This window comes from Bacillus rossius, chromosome 1, assembly GCF_032445375.1.
Source record: "Bacillus rossius redtenbacheri isolate Brsri chromosome 1, Brsri_v3, whole genome shotgun sequence".
Taxonomy (NCBI): domain Eukaryota; kingdom Metazoa; phylum Arthropoda; class Insecta; order Phasmatodea; family Bacillidae; genus Bacillus; species Bacillus rossius.
In genome coordinates, this window is record NC_086330.1 from 123,807,522 (window position 1) to 123,826,849 (window position 19,328).

A 19,328-nucleotide genomic window follows, 5' to 3' on the forward strand; every position below is an offset into this window, starting at 1 on the left:
AGTAGTTGAAATAATTTCTATATCTCACCATCGCCATATTGTTACGGCCAAGATTTTGCGCAAATGGTGCTTGACCACGTCTAATGATTATTGTTAAGTACAAGCTAATGCCCGGCATGCGTTTCTTAGTCTATTTCATTTTTTTGTAATTTGTTTGGTAGGTACACATCTACCAAGCATTGCTCTCTATCTCTCTTTATATTTCTCTCTATAAGTCTCACTATATTGCTATATTCATAAATATCTCTCTATATCTCTCTATATATCTATTTATACATCTCTATCCATATTTCTCCATATCACTCTATCTCTCTATGTATATACGTTTCTATAAATACCTTAATATCTCTCTCTACATATCTCTACACATCTATATACATCCCTCACTCTATCTCTATGTATTTGTAGATCCCCTCTATCTCTATATACCTCTCTCTATATTTATATTTCTCTATGTCTATATCTTCCTATCCATATCTTTATCTTTACAAAACAGAAAACGAACACACACACGTTCATATATATATTTACCTATCTATATTTTTATCTATCTTTTTATCTGTCACAGGTGTGACATAGGTACCTACATAAAACACGTGAGTATTCGAATGAAACGTTGTGTCAAAATTTCAAAGTTATCGGGGAAGAACTTTCGGAGATTTTAGATATTGAACGAACAAACATTTACTTTTGTATTTATGTAGATAAATTAGAATATCTTCTTAGAACCATTACATACAGTAAATTAAAACAGTTTCCACCATGAAACTCTACACCTAGGCCAATTTTTTGGGCTTCTAACCAACATGACGCAGACCAAGAGCTGAAAAAATAATCGGTCTCACTCGGTAACCATGTAATCATCCAGACTTGGTCACTTTCTGGTCTTGACCGCGATGGTTTCCAACCTACCTTTTATTCTTTGGAACCTACTGATTCACAACCACGCGTGGTCGTGAGCATGGGAGACGAGATCAGTACAGAGTAGGGGGTAATTTTGGCGGGAGTTGGGACTTGTTTTTTTTATCTGTCATGGCGTAAGTATTTTCCGGGATATGTAATTGCTCAGATAACTTCTGCAATAAAAATATAATTAATGGAAATTATCAGGAAATAGTGACTAGATAGAAATGTAAACAAAAAAATAACATATGAGTGAGTCTTTAAATATTCACCAGAGCACCTCGATAACGAGCAAATTCACTTGTTCTCATGTTGCAAATACATTTATAATACAAAACTAGGACACGAAATTTAACGTAGAATTATTTAAAATAATGCCGAGAGTGATAAATAAAAACGCAAATTGTGTTTTCAAGTACTTTTCTGGACGCGAATCACACGTAGTTCCCGCACCTGCCACTAGAGTTCGCTGGTGGAACAGATACGTCGAATACCATTTCAATCGATTTGTAGAGCGAAAGGTTAAACTATATAATGAAACGGCTCCGATAAAGGCGAAAAAGACTTTAAAAAATCATAATTTTAGGCTTTAGACCTGATTTCCGACAATTTTTTTTTATAAAATACTGTCCCTCTTATTAAAATTCACTAAATAGTTAATACTATAAAGTTTTTCTTTAGGTTTGTGAAATTGGGTTCGCGAAATTTGTTACAGATGGCAGCACCGTAGTGGTTACATATTTCCATTCTCTTCACGAAATTACGCCTTACAATTGCCGTAAACCAAGAACTAAGATGTTACACATCAAAATAATTGTTAATTAAAATTTTTACATATCCTATTATAACTTAAATTAATTTATAGGTTGAAGGAAAATAAACTGTGTTGTCGCACAACAATCACCAGACAGTTTAAATAAATAGTTATTTACTAACACTACCAATAGATGTCGTATGCATTGTGAAATTTCACTGTCTAAAATTAATGCATACGAAGTCAATCATGAAAATACTTCTCACAGGTCTAATGCACAGTCGTGGGCACAGCTTGCTGTTCACTTTCTTAAGTTTTTTGAAGTGAAACTACATATGTATTTATTTAAGCCGGTACTGGTATGTTGAGCGATGACGTCTTTACAGGGGAACCGATGTGAGTAGATAAAGAGAACAACGGAGATAACGGAAGTTAGAAGTAACGGAAATTGATAGATGGCGCGGGGCACGAAACATATTTGGGTTGGGGGGGGGGGGGGTGGACGAAGAGAGGATAACATTTATATTAGATAGTAGGTAAGAAAATATTGTAAAAATCTTTGCAGTATTTTCGTTGCCATGTTTGTTACAACTATAAACCTTCACTTCGTAGGTTTTCTTTGTGTGTTTTTAATTGTGAACCAAGCCTTGGGCCCGTTAAACAATGGCACAGAACGCAGACGGATCACGTGACCGGAGACGGATCTCACGGAACGGACGGAGAGTCTACAGTGGCACGCATGCGGACACGGGCCCGTACGCATTAGCTCGGCAATGCTCAGATATTTCTTTTTCGTTAATCCGTGCGACCAATAGAAAGCGAGTATTTAGTTGCGGCGGTAGCCATTTTCGTTTAAATTAAAAGTATGTTAAAAATTGTTTCAAGCGTTTCTAGTGTTCTATCGTTACTTTAGTTTTTTTATATATGTAAATCCAGAGCGTGTTATGTATGTTCTCGGAGCGAATTTTTAAAATATTCCGTTAAATGTTTTGAAACCGTTAAATCCAATCTCTTTGGATTCATTTGCTTGCGTCTCCCGCATTGTGGAAGCGGCAGACGCGGCAGTGGGGGATCCGTCTCGTCTCCGCGTGATCGCGGAACACGACGACGTCGCCGCTGTGGTTCCTCCGCAGGGTACAAGACCAAGAACCTCCTGGAGAGCGGCGGCGACAACCGCGTGGTGTGCAACTACAACATGGCGCCGGACCCCAAGAGCGTGTGCGCCGTCGAGCTGGAGAAGTTCGGCGCGTGCATCGAGGAGAACAACTACGGCTTCCCCACGTCGTCCCCGTGCATATTCCTCAAGCTGAACAAGGTGCGTGATCACCAACACCCCTGCCCCGCTGCCCTGCCTGGCCCGCTTGGAGGGCGAGCACTTCACCGAGCTTACAGTTAGGCGGAGACTTCGCCGACGTTTCGGTCGACCTTGCAGTCGCAATCTTCAATGTAGGAGAAGTGGGCAAGGATGGCGCGCGCGTTCTCAATCGGTGAAACGTCCCGTTCAGGCGAGGTCCAGATTTCCTTGAGAGTACCTCGAATATATCCCTCGAATCCGAATCTAGGTGTCAAGGATCAAAAATAAAATAATATACAATATATAATGAAAAATATCAACTATGGTGTTGAAACAGCTTACCTTTTAAATTGTTGTAACCTAGACAGATTAAGTTTCAAGAATTAATACATGTCGTAATTTTATTTATTTAATTACATGTTTGAAGTATAATATATTGGAAATAGTAACAGGACAGGAATGAAGAAAAAAGTTGGCGTAGTAAACTTCAGAGGTTATCAGTGTTGACTTTTTTTAAATTTACTTTATTTCCTTTAATATTTTCCTCGGATATCTAATATTTCGAATACTAAGGATCTGATGGTATTTGAGGATTTGAGGATTTGATTGGCCCATCCCTAATTTAAAATAATAATTTCATGAACATAGGTCATTGCTGGCGCACACTGGTTTTCATAGAAAAGTCTCAAGAACCAGAATCAGAACGGAAACTCAATTTAACTGCTTAAATTATTCTTAAATTCTATATATTCAGTTACGCTCATCACTGAATTTATGACGGCACAACGCTGTGAGATAGCGCCTGCCTGCAGAATGCCAGCGTGCGGCGGGAAGTCGCCCACCAGGAGTCTGAGACCGGCACTCTGCAGGTAGCAGCACTTGCTGCTGTACACACAGCAACACTTTATCATTTTTATATGTGTATTGTGTATGTGTATTTGAATTTTACACCAAAAGATTGCGCTAGAAGTTAAACAATATATTTTATTTTTATTTTATTTGTGAGATTTTAATCTTTTACTTTTCTAATTTGAAGAATTAACATCGAAAAATAAGTAAATATTCGCTTTTTCGCTGAAAATCAATTTTGATTACGTGAGTATGACGTTATAATTTAATTAAATATTACTGAATGAGAGACTCACACGCAATGTAGTGAGGTTCTTCATTAAGAACTATTCTTTGTCAAATACTATTTTATAATTTTATATATATATAATACATCGGAAAAATTTTTAATTTGCACAATAAAAATAAATTGAAATTTTAGTAAATATTTCGTGTATATTAAATTGTTTGTAGTTCTCATAATTTTTTCAACGGGTGTGTTAGGCGCCGTACAACTATCCAGTGTAATCTAACCAGGTACAATTGATGCAAGGGGTGTTGTTTGTTCCAGATCTTCAACTGGCTGCCCAACTACTACAATGACACGGACTCGCTGCCCGAAATCATGCCAGAAGACCTCAAGACACACATTCGAGACCGGAAAGACACGCCGGAGGTAACTGTTAGGGTCGAGCCCGGGTTTGTAAACTACGCAAGAAGCAAAATGTTCAACAACAACGTGTTCAAATACCCGTTTACAAACCACGCATGGCTCAAACACGCAACGTCAAGCATCAGCCAACATTCAACTACACTTGAGTTTCGGCTTGCCTTCCATACTTAAAGGGAAGTGTTCCGAAAACTTTTAAAAACGAATATGTTATGTGCATAGAAGGCCACTGTGTGGTTTTTATTATAAACATCACGTTTTCACTTGTTAAACTGTCTGTCCGTTAAGTGATATATTTAATTTTATAGTGACCTATGCTTTCTTTATGAAAATACCCACGGCAGAGATTAAATTGCACTAAACAGACCGAGAGTAATGTGGCAAAAACTGAATTAAAAGAAAAAAGTGGTGTTTTGAAAAAAAAACTGCCGGAAGTTTGAAAAAAAATAGTTGTCAAAGCTTAAGATAAACCTTATATTTCAACTGTTTACTGTATTGTAACTGATGAGGTAACGATATAAAAATATTAATTCGAAATGACTGCAGTGTCATCAAGTTACAAGTAACAAACATTTCATTCCAACATAGAAAGATTTTATAAAATATGAATAAAAAACCTCTATGGGGTTTCTTTCAATAGAACTTTCAGTGAAACATTTTAGGTATATTAAAAGAAAATTACGGTAAATTTCCAATTTCTTTTTTGCGCGTAATTTCTAAAATATAATATAAAGCTTGTTCAAGGTTTCTTTATATTCAACCAAAGTGATGTCTGATATTTTGCTAACTACATAGTATATCTTTAAATGATCTTCTCTTGCAAAAACATTCCAGGAAAATAAAAAAAATTGTGACATACAAACATCAGGCACAAAACATTCCAGGCCACAGGAAGCTGGCTTATCTCCTGAGAAACTAGTGTTCTTTTGTAATAAATAAGTTAAATGAAAATAAGGTAACAGTGTGGATCTAGTTCCGAATTCCAAAGGCTAAAAAGTACTGTGATCATTTGGAATTTGCAGTAGCTTTATTGAGAAAATTATCTTAACACTTAAATGGAGACATTTTGAAGCAAGATAAAACCTAAATTATCTTCTGTATTTGTGAATATCTTTGAATAAAGTAAGACAAATATTGGATATATGCCATAACGAAAATTCTACACGCATAGACACTTTGATACCGGAGGGAAAAAGTTCTAGAGAATTAAACGATTTCATAGACAAACGTTGTATCTATATCGACAGAAGTTCTGTAAATTTTGCGAAAAGGGTTTACGATATTTGAATTAAATTTTTTAGAGAAATTATTCAAAAGAACCAGCACTATTCCTTCTATCGTTAATATTTTCTCTAAAAGAATAGTTTTTCAGAATTAAATTATTTTTAAATCTTACGGCGAATACTTATGGATAGTTATTTTAGAGAAAGATCTGCGGCGTATTATAACGTGTCATTTAATTGAGATAATTGTCAACACTCGATATATTGCATCTGCAAGTTATCAACATAGAAGTCACGACGTAGAGTGCCTCATGCGGTCAATATTAGGTTTAAACCTTTGGATATGAGTCTTTAGTCTAAATTATTTTAACAGCAACTCATAGCAATAATATTATGCTAAAATGTGATCAGTAGTTGTAAGCAAAGGTATTCGTAATTTAGTAGAGTAGAGATTTCGAGGCAAATAAAACAAAATCAGGAAAAATTATTTTTTGAATCTCTGTTATCATGAAAAATTGTATTTTTAAATTTATACTAGATTCTGAAGTACTGAATGTCACTGACCAAATCAAAACAACCTCCCGCATGACTTTACACCATTTAAAATGTCACTTACCGAATCTGACCAACCTTCCACTACTGACGGTATTATAAATGTATAATCTGACGTAACGTAACCAAACTTTCACACGATTTTACAGAATTACACATGTTACTGACTTAACACAACATTTCATTCTCGAAATGTTCATGTTACCGCTCAGGAAAAAAACTATTGACAATCAATTAAATGGTAAAATCAACAAATGTATACAGAACTTCAAAAGTAGTATTTATAACAATTGAGAAAATCATGTGTGGAATTTTTTCTCCGTTGACAACTTTAGAATATTAAATTTTATTTTACTATTTCGTATAAACCTGTTTTGCCCTTTAATCACTTGTGTTTTTACTAACGTTTGTGTGATATATTTTGTTTTGAGTGTTGTGCAGCGCTGTCTTGCCCGCAGATGAACACCGTGTGGGTGAGTTGCGAGGGCGAGAACCCCGCCGACATAGAGAACATCGGCGCCATCCAGTACTACCCTTCCCGCGGCTTCCCCGGCTACTACTTCCCGTTCAGGAACACCCCTGGCTACCTGAGCCCGCTCGTGGCTGTGTACTTCGAGCGCCCTGCGAGTGAGTAGTGCTTCCACGCGCGACACTGCATCGTCTCGCTTTAGTGTTTGGTTTTGTGATGCATGGAATTATACACACACACACTCACACACACACACACTAGCCAATAAACCGCGGCTACGCCCGCGAAATTTCAGCAAGAATGATTAAATTCTGCTTAAGGGGTCGTTTTTAGGAATCTAACCTAGCTGTGACCTTCCTCGTGTTCTGAAGGCCAGGTGTGCACAATTTGATCGAGATCGAAGCCAAACTGTAGATTTGTATAAGAAAAAAACAAACGGAAACTCAAGGAACTTTTTTAGGAAATCTTTTGAATATTTTTAAATATTTTTAATCTTTTAATCTTTAAAGCATGTACGACAGCTCCGCCCGCATGGCATCTAGTGCAAGAGCCAATCAAAACTGACCCCTCTTTTAGTATGAATGTACTTGGTATGGGAGCTGACATTATTATGATTGCACTTGATTGTAAAAAAAATGTGGTTTTTATTGTTATACTTTCGGCTCTCGTCATTGTAACGAGATAAAATACATACCAATTTTTAAGTCTAATTATTAACTTTTAAAAACACAAAATGTTTATCAAAATTGGTCCAGTATTTTTTGCGTGATGCTCGTACAAACAAACAGGCAAACACACTTTTGTTACATTTTATTATATATATATATATATATATATATATATATATATATATACACACACACACACACACATATATATATATATATAAAGCGAAATACCACTCACTGAGTCACACATCACGAATTTTCTGGAGCTGTAAGACCTACAGGTTTGAAATTTGGCACGTATGTAACTCACGTTCTATGAGAATCCAAACACAATTGATTTAACGGTATAAACTCCCAATAGGGGGAACGGGGGCTAGGAAATTGCACAATTATATTCATTTTACTTATATGTATAACGAGCCATTCAAGAGTGTTGTTCTACATGTAGACTTCTGTTGCGAAGCATGAGTGCATACGTTATAGTGTTATATGTATCTATATACCCTACAGCGTTGTTAGCAGAGGGGTTTGAAACATATTTTCCAAAATACATATTTGGGGACACTCTATGTTATAAATAATTCATTGGGTGTACAATGTCAAAACTCTAACCACTTTGTTCCATATGTGACAACAATATATAACCCTTTAAAAATTCTCACTTGTGTTATGTCCCAAAGCTCATTGAATAGCAAACATTCTGAAGATGGTTGAAACAAAATAAGAACTGAAAAATCTCTTTTAGTTTCGCAGACTTATATTCCTAAAGTTGTACGTGCAAATAAACTGATAGTATAATGCATGTTCCACAGTTGACTGTTAATATTAATTTTTCGCCTTTATTCTAGGAAATCACGTGTTAATGAATAAATTCAAGATTAATAATGTTATGATATGCTTAGATAAGGTTATTAGATTAATCAATCATCCCCATTTGTTCTTAAATCGCGACACATAACGTAATTATAAAACGGCTCAAAATATCTAAATGGTGTCTGTTTACAAAACGCATTTGAGAATACGTTGAGCGCGAATGAATAGTTCTGTTTCCGTATTTTGTTTTTATTCTGTGTTTTCAGCAAAAATTCAAGGCATGCAAATCTAGTACAGGTACTTTAAACACTCAAGATACTTTCGTTACGCCTTTATCTTCATTTCTCCGTCATGTAAAGTTATGGTTACCGCTCAAATCTCACAGTTGCCCTATGCTCGACGAGAAGACGGCGCGTCAGTCCACAGCCTGAGAGGCGATACAGTGCTAGAAGCACCAGCGAACGTCGAACTCATCAACCGTTTCACTAACACAAATATATTCAAACCAGGTGGGCCGCTTAAGACATCAAGAGTTAAAATTTGTTTTTGGTATTACACATTTTGTTTTTCCATAAAAATGGTCTGGGAAAAAATGTTTCAAAACGAAGCCTAGACCTACTGAAATCCCAATAGTTACTAAGAGAATCTGCTACAAAATAAGCGTGGATATTAAAACTCAGCAGGAGCATATATAGTTATATTTGAAATAGGAGAGATATTAACAAAGTAAGGTCCGTTTGGTCATTAAAGCAAATAAACTCGTAAAAAAAGGTTTTTATTGGCAGTTATAGTTTACTACATATCTATTTCAAATTTTCTACATAATCATCATTCAGTTCTAAGCACTTTTCGTAACGCCGCACCAGTTTCTTTACCCCTCTGCATGGACATTCGCCGCCTGGGAATTAAACCAGTTAACAACGGCAGTCTTGGGTTCCTCGTCGTCAGCTTGACAACAGACCGTTCGTAGTCAACCACAAAGCGGCCGCGGCAACATCTCCAAAGACAGTCCAGCAAACAGCAGTCAGTAATAACAGCAGCCAGTCTCTCGGATCGCCGAGGCGAGCAGACGAGTCACGCGCCAGGAAGTGCGCCACTCGCAGCGCAGACGAGTGAAGCGGGAAGCCTGCACACAGGGGAAATTGATCGCAGCATCCCAGGCCCCACGACGAAGCTGAAGCCATCTTCGCGTGTCACACGCCGGGCAGGGATAGCTACTCGCCGGCAACCTCAGGTGACAAGGAGAGGGAGGTCAGACGTGTGAAGACCAGCCCCTGTGTGCGGGCTTCCCGTTTCACTTGCCTGCACTGCGGGTTGCCGCAATTCCAAATACAATGGTTTCAGGAGGCACAAACATGTTAGTTTGTACTTAAATTTTACGTAACTGATCGTATGCATATATTCTATTCTTCCCGTGCATTACTAAAGGCAGTAAGCACAAAAAACCGATTTAATCACAGCTAATTCGTAAAATGTACGTCACATGAGTTTTCCAACTTCTAATATTTGAACTTTATGCTGCAATATAAGAATAAGTTTCATCTATTTATTTTTATCTCCTTCGCACACTTAGCACGTCAATATCTCTTCTTATATCATGCATAACTTCAGAAAATTCATAAAACACAAACTTGGGGATATTTTATTTAACACATTAAAGTAATAAGACACCACTTTAAAACAGACTGGTTATCCCATTAGGAATTAAAATAAAACAGTCATACAAAACAAACAGATGTGGTTGGAAAACAAGTAGGTTGGAAAGACTCGTTATGGCCAAGGAAATTAGAAACACTGTCGACCATCGACCCTCGTTCCTCCACCACTATTGTTCTGCTGACCTCATTAAAAAAAAAAGTGGCCATGTGTATAGACGTATGGGCGAAACACTTTTTTTCCGTGGAAATATATAAATTGTTATTTTATAACTAAACTAAGAACTAAAATTTGTTACGGCTCAACATTTCAAAACTTACATCTGCTAAGGTAGGATTATTGTTTACACCAGAATCAAGCTTTCCAAATCACAATTCAAAATATTTAATGTTTTAAAAGAACATATAACAGCATGCAATTAACTTATGTAATACGTTTTAAAAATATTTTCTTTATTTACTAGACTAATTTTCATACTATTATTTCTGGAGGAAAAGTATATTTTTAGAAACCGTAGTAAGTGGGTACACTTATTCACTCTTTCTACAAAATACAAACGTTTAGTTACCACTATTTTCTTATATGAAGTGAACTGTTTGTTTTTAAAATAATAGTACAGTATTGTTTTCATCATGCATTGTTATATTAGTCTGTTTCTGTGTAACGAGTCTGTCTGTGTTTTTTAAAATAATAATTCGAGACGCAACAAAGTTTTAAGTTTTAATAAGTGGATATAGAATTGTAATAAAAATAATTTTCAGAAATTTTAATGTAATTACATAATGGTTTTGATTAGAATTTTGTATGTTACATTACTATAACAAACATTAAACGTATAAAACGTTTTGGGGCCTCTTCCAATTTTTTTGGCTAAGTTTCTTAGTGATTGAGTTGTATCGTTGTAATGATCAAACACTTAGTTGGTTATTTTATTTTCTTGCCATTACTATTACTTAACTTATTCCAATAGCTCTCTTGAAATTGTGGTTGGATCAAACATTTTATCACACGATATTTAATAAACGTTATTTTCTAGCTATTAGGTAATATATAGTTGATACAATTTAATATGATGAAAAATTAAATCCAAGAAAGCTATCATAATAAATTTACAGGAAAACTCTTCAAATAATTGTAATGTTAAGGAAAATACACGACAAACATGACGTGTGAGATACACCCTTAAAGGTGGGTCTACGATTGAAAACATTAAGAATTAAGGTAAGTAATAATCACTGCGAATTGCCAGTTTATGATTGAATTAGTGATCGTTATTTCTAGCCAATAAAAACCGGAAGAGAATGCAGCCATGTTATATAAGCTGAAATTTTGTATTTGTAGGCATCGTCTGCATTTTGAAGTGCATTTCGGTTAGAAATTGCTGCTGAGTGATAATTTGTTCAATGTAACATTTTTACCCATAGTGACATTGATTATGTAACAAATGTACCTACTTTAAATACCAATGATACGGCTACCATTGAACCTAAAAATTGCAGCCTTTCAGCTCGTAACCTAGATTTATGCACAAATATTTACAAATATTTAACAATAATATATAAATACTATTTCCTGAGGTAATGCTAATATAATCTATTCCAAGCCAACATAAAATGCTGGTAGAGTTAAAAAAATGCATGAATTGTGATTAAAGTTTAAAAAACTCTTATATTATGAAAACATTAACTAGAAACACGCCAGAATAAACAATTCTCGAAATCAATAAAACTTCGAATCAGAGCTTTTATTAATATTTTGTTCATTTTTCTTCTTGCTATCTTATCGTATCTTGACAACATGGTAATAATTTTGTATATCCTACTACATTCGCACTACATCATAACCTGTTTTTCCCGAGGAAACATGATTTCGTGCCAACACATTATACTGTGCTCTGATTGGTGCTTCCCATAATTATTAAGGAAAAAATAAGATAAAATATAACCATCTCTGTTGATTCTTAAGTCAACTGCTGATTCGCACACGACCAGTTACCATATGTACACAACAGTCGTAGACCTATACCTTTGAATACATATAGTCATATCTTAGCAAACGACTACACAGAATTTTTTTCTGTATTTCTACAAAAGATTCCGTTGTAAACTAGTTTCCAAGAAATAGTTTGTGATCCTACAAGAAATATATGTATCTTTGTACAACACATGGCTATGATTATTTTTGCACACATGAAATAAGTTTTTTATATATTAAACTGAGTACTTCATTGAAAATTGGTGCATGATTTTATATTTTAATTGACGTTTCATTCAAGCATAATATTTTTTTAACCATGCAAAAGAAAATATAATATTTTCATGCTTGTTATGTGAGCAGTTAGATAATACTGGAAAGCTATCGAGAGAACAGTTTACAAATAACTTTAACTATTGGAGATAATGGCACAACACAGAGCATAAATGTCTGGGTAAGAATCCGAACCCACTATTACTGCGAACACTATTTTGTAGTGATACAGTTGTTTTCATGTAAATGTACGAATGTATTCATATATTTAATTTTACATGGATGTTTATGTTTCATTTACAAAAAAATAATTTATTGTAATTTTCAATCCTTAGTTTTCAATAGTAAACCAACCTTCAAGTCGGCACGAGCGCCGCCATTTTTTTTACCCGCAATAACGGTTCGATGTTGTTTTTCCAGCTGGGGTGCTCATCAACATCGAGTGCAAGGCCTGGGCCCGCAACATACACCACGACCGCGCGGAGAGAAGAGGCTCCGTGCACTTCGAGCTCATGGTCGATTAGTCGATAAAACGATAACAAGCTTTCATCGACCATCCACATAGCGCAGTGTAGTACTTACCGTGTTTGAGTAAATAACAGTTAATACATTTAGAAACAAATGTCTGCAGCTTGACGGCTTTCACTCACTGGGTTATTTGTAGGGGCATGTTTTTTTCCCTTCTTCTTGAAAATATGTGGAGAGCAGCTGTGTGTTAAAACACCGCAGCATTGTTTGGGTGTTGTGGTTGGCTGGGTTTATTTAAGGTTCTTGTCTGCTGTCAGCTCACCAATCACAGCCATCCGGCGCGGAAGGCAAACATGTCCTGAATGGCCCGGCCAAATAACAATAATGAAACTGCTTGGATGAGAGATCAGAATTTTTTTTTCTCGCGAAAAATGCCTGCCCCTTGTTATTTGTTATTACTTTTTATTTGTGATACTTTTTTTGTGTGTGTATGCTTTCGAGTGTAACTAGCATGGAGTTAAATGTCAATGGTTGGTCTTCCCAACCATTGTCTCGCGAATAGATAATTGCATCCGGCAATTTTTAAACCGCATTGATATTTTATCTCAAAAGAGCACTGCCAGGTTTAAAGTAGATAAATTATTAAGAATTCTTACCATGATTTATGTTTTTGTAAGCTCAAAGGTATAACATATTGGAGTCAGGGGCAAGGGTATTTTGCCCCCCCCCCCCCCTCTGAAACCTTGAAGTGGGGGCAAACGGGGGCAAAGAAAGTGCTGTGTAATCAATTTGTAGATAATAAAACTGCTTAAATAACACCATTTTCCACCTTGAAATACAAATTTTCCCTGGGGAGGACCCCCGGACCCCCCGCTTCAATAGGGGGGATAGATGATTGGTATAAAGGTATATATTGCCCCCCCCTCCCCTTTGGAAATTTAGTTGTTGCGCCCCTGATTGGAGTCACATGATTTCCTTAAGTCTGGTCAGTTACCTATATAAAAGTGCATATATTTGTTATTAACTTAAGTAAAATATATATGTAAATATTCAAGAACTGTATTATTTAATGGTAATACATAAAATGTTGATAGAATTATGTGTGTTATATTTTTTAAATATTTTTTTCTTACTTAAAATCATTACATACATATAATTATCTAATATATAATTTATTAAGTTAAAAAAATTACTTGTTAAGTGAAATTTGATACAATTTATGAATTTTCAATCAGTTAAAAGCAAACAAACTTATACTGTATATTAACTCGGTGGTAAAGACACAGTTTGTTTATAATATTTTAAAATTTATCAAAAATATTAAAGCTTGAAAGCTGAGTAAACTATCCAGTTTCTCTTACAATTAAAAAAAATATTTCACAAATATTGATAAACTTCTAAAGAATTAATATAGTTAACAAAAAAGTGTTAAACGAGTTTGTTAACGAGAGTAACACGGTGCAAATAATGTTTCTTAAATAACATACAGATATTATTGCATTAAAACAGAGAATATTGCTACTAAAAAATTTCAAGTGGTACATTAGTATATTTAAAGTGAAAACTTACAATTTGTATTTCATAAAGAATAACATTTGAAATGTTAATTTTATTTATAGTCAATTTTACATTCTAAAAAAAAACTAATTAACTATTTGTTTGCTTATGAGTGTGATTATATTTGTTGTAAAATTTACTTAAAAGAGCAATAAAAATTCTGGAATTAGCTCATCTTTTAGTTTAAGTATTCAGACGTGTACATTGTGGTTAGTTTTATTTATATCACAATCAGTGTAGATGTAAAAATAACCTACTCACAGCCCGTTAGAAAGTTCTTTATAAAAGACGTACACTAGACAGGGGTGTTAATACCCTGTCACAGTGTGAAATGTTTGTCTCCAGTATATTTGATAATATAGTTGGGAGGGAAATAATGGACGGAAAATGGCTTCCCTCCATCAAATTAATTTGGACAGATAACCTCAAATATGTTTTGAATCATATTACACCATCAGAGTTTTATTTTGGGTCTGAGATACATAATAATTTTCAGGTTTAATCTCAATTTTGAAATTATATAATGCATCACAGTGTTGGATGGAATTTTTGAACATGTTATTGCATTTGTGCATTTAATTTTTTTGAACATGTATTAATTTAATTCACAGTAATATTCATTACACAATGAAATATATTTTCGGTGATTTTTTTAAAGATATAGAAAATAATATCATTTTTATACATAAGCTTATTTTGCATACATCAATATTAACGTAATTTTAGTTATTTAACTTTTATAACCTCTTTGAACGCCCATATGTTCTTCGCCATTTTAAAGAATTGATATTATAGAAACGTATGTTATTTCCGTTTTCTCTAGGCACGATTTTGATCGGCAGATCGCATCCAACATTCAACATATTTTAGAACTTATCCTATATGCAAACTATTTGATGGAAACTAAAGTCGTCCAACTTGTCAAACGAACATTGTTGCGCTAGTGACGTGTTCGGTGACGTCACGACCCTCCAACTTTATTTGACACAACATACTGGAAGGTGTTCGAAGCGAAAGTTTGACAGTGTGACAGCGCCTTCACACATCGTCCTCGAGGCCACAGCTGCATGCTAAATGACCACCTGCGAGACAATGCGGAGTTTGTCCAGGTTAAGCGGTTATGCCTCGTTCCAGGTGTGCTGCAAATCAGAGACTTCTCGGCACAGTTTTGCCCTTTTCATCTATTCAAGCGATTGACGAGCATTAAGTGGCTCAGATTTTAATATTTTTCTACTGTTTCTTATGGGTGACCTCCCAATTTAAACTTTAACCAGTCGGTAGTACCCGGCTGATGCCTCAGCGCTGAGCGGCCGGACACGCTGCACTGTCCCACACTGGGTTAGCAGCAGGTAACATTTCCCCCGCCTGTCCTCACGCACAGCCTCAGGCGACCCGTGCAGGCACAGCGCTTCCAGTCACGCCACCGTGCCTTCCTCCGGTACGATTAGGCACGCCCGCTACTCCGGCGTAGCCGTGCCTGAACGCAGCCGGCGTAGCGCAGCCAGAGCTCTTCCGCCCCTCCCCCTCCCCCCCCCGGCTGTTCCACGAACCCAGTTCTGTGCTGAGTGTCCTAGTGTCGCCCGCCATCTTGTTGCTCCCGTCTCTCTGCAGCACCACGCTACCTGTTGCTACACCCCTTCTCTTGTACTTACGTTTTTATGCGTTAGGAAGCGCCACCTCTCAGGCCATACACCACAGTCTCTTCAAACAAATAGTAATCTATAAATGTAATGTTCAGTGATTTTTAAAGTTATAGAAACATAATTTTCTTTTTACACATAAAATTATTTCGCATACGACATTCATATTAACATTATTTTAGTTGGTCACATTCATAACAACTTATTACCCTCAATATACTTAAGAACCAGTTCTATATGCAAAATATTTGATGGAAAACAAAGTCACCCAACTTGTCAAACTAACATGCTGGCACTAGTGACGTTTTCGCTGTCGTCATAACCTCCAACTATGACACAACATATTGGAATGTGTTAAAAGCGAAAGTTTAACAGTTTTTTTAGCTGTTTAGTTTTAAATAAAGAATCATAGTGTGTAAAGATTTAAATAGTATATGAACCGACGTCATCTTGATTCAACAGTTTTTAATTCAAGGCATTTTACTACTCTTATTATTTTCGAAATTTGGTTTCGTTTCAGATATTTTAATGTTTAATGTAATATTTGAGTCTTATAATGACTAGCTGCTACAAATAGTTTTTCTTGTGAAGTCTTTGGCATTGAGTTTTTAATTCATTGTAGGAATGATTACACCAAATTAATACTTTATACTTACTCACAATATGTAATAATCTTAGTTTTTAAAATTCTTTTAATATGTGATCCATGATTTAACGAAGGAAAATTCTCAATAAAATATTGTAACCAATTTTTGTATTGTAACATTTGTTAAAACAAGAACATTTTATCCTCGGCCCCCTCATAAGATTAAATTGACACTGCATTTACCACAGACACAGCAGACAGTACCTTCTCCAGAGGACCACATTCACCTGTTTGAAAAACTGAGAGGGACCAGAGCAGCAATATAGCAGTGAAAACAAGCATTTAAACAAGCATGCCATACATCAGGCATAATTAAAAATGAACAAGCCTACCTAAAATAATGAATTGTAAGTTTTTAAAAGGGGGTCATATTTAATACTGTCTAAAGTTTAACATAATTTAAACCTTAAAGGCACTCTATTCAGCCACAGACAAAAAGAGGAACAGTTAATTCCTGATATCCATGAGCGATTTAACATTATAAAACAACTATGTACACAGTAAAAAATCTTCAGACAGTATAACATTATCGCCCCCTTTTTAAATACATGTGATTCAAATTATTTTAGGTGGAATTGTTCATAGCCGTTTAATTAAGCCTTATATTTGGCACGTTTGTTTATCTTGTTGGTCTTCATTGCTTTCTTGCTGCTCTGGTCCCGTCCTCATCTAAAATCCTAATGCGGGCGATGAATGTTGTCTCTCTGTCTCTGGTAGTGACAGTTGTGTCTCTAGAGTCTTGGTTGATAAAGATGGGAGAATTTATGGTGCTCGGGCATTAGGGGGGCTCATTTGAGTTTAGAAATGGATTTAATACACGAATTTGCTATGATGTATGTACGATATTATAAATTTATTACTAATATTCAAGTGATGCAATGCACATAGTTCACACTAACAGTTATGGCCATGTAAAGTTTAGAGTCTTTACATTTTTTTTTTAAATTTCAGAGTTTGAAAAATTATACATTAAGTAGTAAGGAGGAGGTCTGACCATTTTGTTTGCTCCTGGGCCCTTAGTTTCTCTTGACGGCTCTGGGTGCGTGTGAGACTAGACGCGCAGCCGGTGAAGGATGATGGTACACTCACTCGGTGGCGATGATGAAGATGTGGCACACAGCGAGGGTCTCCGTGGTGCATGAGCGCAGCTAGCCCCGCTGGTGGCTGACTTCTAGTGGACGCACGCCTCTAGGGGCTGTCTTTCTGCCTCAACATGCAGTGACCTGCGGAGTACTTCAGGCCTTGTTACAAAGGCAGACATGCTAATTCAGAACGTAATCATAATTTTATAAGTGTCCAATGCTGCAAAACAAGGTATACATTCATAATATTATTAAATTAACAATTTTCACATACCTATAATTAACAACCTTGGTAGATTGCCTCTGATGCCAATTGCCAAAGTTGCTCCGACTCCATATTTTGAGGCGTCACACTGGAGTTAAAGCATCTGCTGGGTCATATTGTGTAAACACTTGATCAGACTCCATCAAACCTTTAGTTTTCCAGAATGCCTGAGAATGCACTTGTATACTTTTTAATGGTGTTATTTGACCTAACTGCTTATAAAGTAGTTCCAATAATGACGCTTTATTTAATAAAATCTCCCTAGTTCAGAATGCCTAAGAAAGACAGAATTTATTTCCATGATTGTTGCTGCAGTGCCCTGCTAACTTTCTCCAATTTTCCTGTGGTTTTAATGTACCCCCTTGCCATTAATTGAACAACAAACAAACACTCGGATATGTTTAGCCTCAAAAACTTCATGAACTCTCTTCTAATTTTTTTTATAATTTCTTTCTATATCTCATATATATATCATCCGCTAAACCTATCCCTGCAATCTCCACTAACAAAGTTTCCATTAGCTGGTGGAAAATGACAAAGCCAATAAATTACTTTGATTGACATATATTAAATTTCGGACAACCTTTTCATCATATTTACCACCAATACTTGCAAAGCTGTTTTTATCAATAGACTCTCATAAGTACCCCACCTCCAAATATAGCTTGGTAAGGATAGTAAACCCTTCATTTATATTTGGTGGAGAATACCCACTAGTGTTACACATTTGATTGAAAATGCCTTTGTAATCCATACATATTATCCATGCCACTTGCTATCCGAATGGACATTATGCACGTTGCCCAAGGCAAAAAAAAAAACAAACTAGTTTCATGAAATCTTCACTCTACCAAACTGTTTATTTCTTCACTCACCTTGTCGCGCAGTGAAAAGTTACTGGACGACTTTTCTGGAGCACTGGTGTAGCTTTGTATGAAATTTCACTGCCAGGAATAGTCCCACTTATGCCGCAACTCTGCACTGTCAAACATATTTGATACTGATACCATCCTGGCTATACCTAATTGCACCCAAATTGCCAAGTGGTCAATCCAGTTTCGGCTCAAAAGGCTGGTACCTTATCCGTTGACTATTACTAATGCCAGCTGAGTGTATGTCTTCGGTCGAATTCGATAATGGGTAATATCCGACCAAAGAAGTAGACATGGGGATTTTTTTTGAAAAATAGTTAAATCGCTATAACTCATATAACACAGGTAAACAAGAAAAAAATATATTTTAGTGCCTAGGATTGGGAACTGATTTTAGGTATATTTGGGGCGCTGAATCTAAATTTGAAATTACATTTTGAGATAAGCTAAACTTGTAATGTGTTTTTATACACAATGGGAACAAATATGGTTCAAAACCAATTGCTCACTCAACGAAAATGAAAGAAAAATATAGCACCATAGATTTGGTATTGGAGCAGATAAGTTATCGTGAACATCAATGGGTAATTTGTGTAGACTTAAAAATTGTAAACTTTCTCCTCGGAAAGCAAAGTGGCCACTTCAAATATCTTTGTTTCTTGTACCTATGGGATAGCAGAGACAATACACACCACTGGTTTAGACAAGAATGGCCTAAGAG

At 35.8% G+C, this 19,328-nt stretch overlaps 1 protein-coding gene across 2 annotated transcripts in view; it reads left to right on the forward strand.

Moving 5' to 3' along the window:
- Positions 1–13,641, forward strand: part of LOC134544687 (sodium/potassium-transporting ATPase subunit beta-2-like) — a 59,684-nt gene extending 46,043 nt beyond the window's left edge. For both annotated transcript variants that reach the window (XM_063388504.1, XM_063388505.1), the window contains exons 4-7: positions 2,791–2,972; positions 4,351–4,455; positions 6,683–6,851; positions 12,498–13,641. In XM_063388504.1, the coding sequence (XP_063244574.1) occupies positions 2,791–2,972; positions 4,351–4,455; positions 6,683–6,851; positions 12,498–12,601 (560 nt within the window). In that variant the 3' untranslated portion in view covers positions 12,602–13,641. The remainder of the gene's footprint in view (positions 1–2,790; positions 2,973–4,350; positions 4,456–6,682; positions 6,852–12,497) is intronic.
- The last annotated feature ends 5,687 nt before the right edge of the window (positions 13,642–19,328 follow it).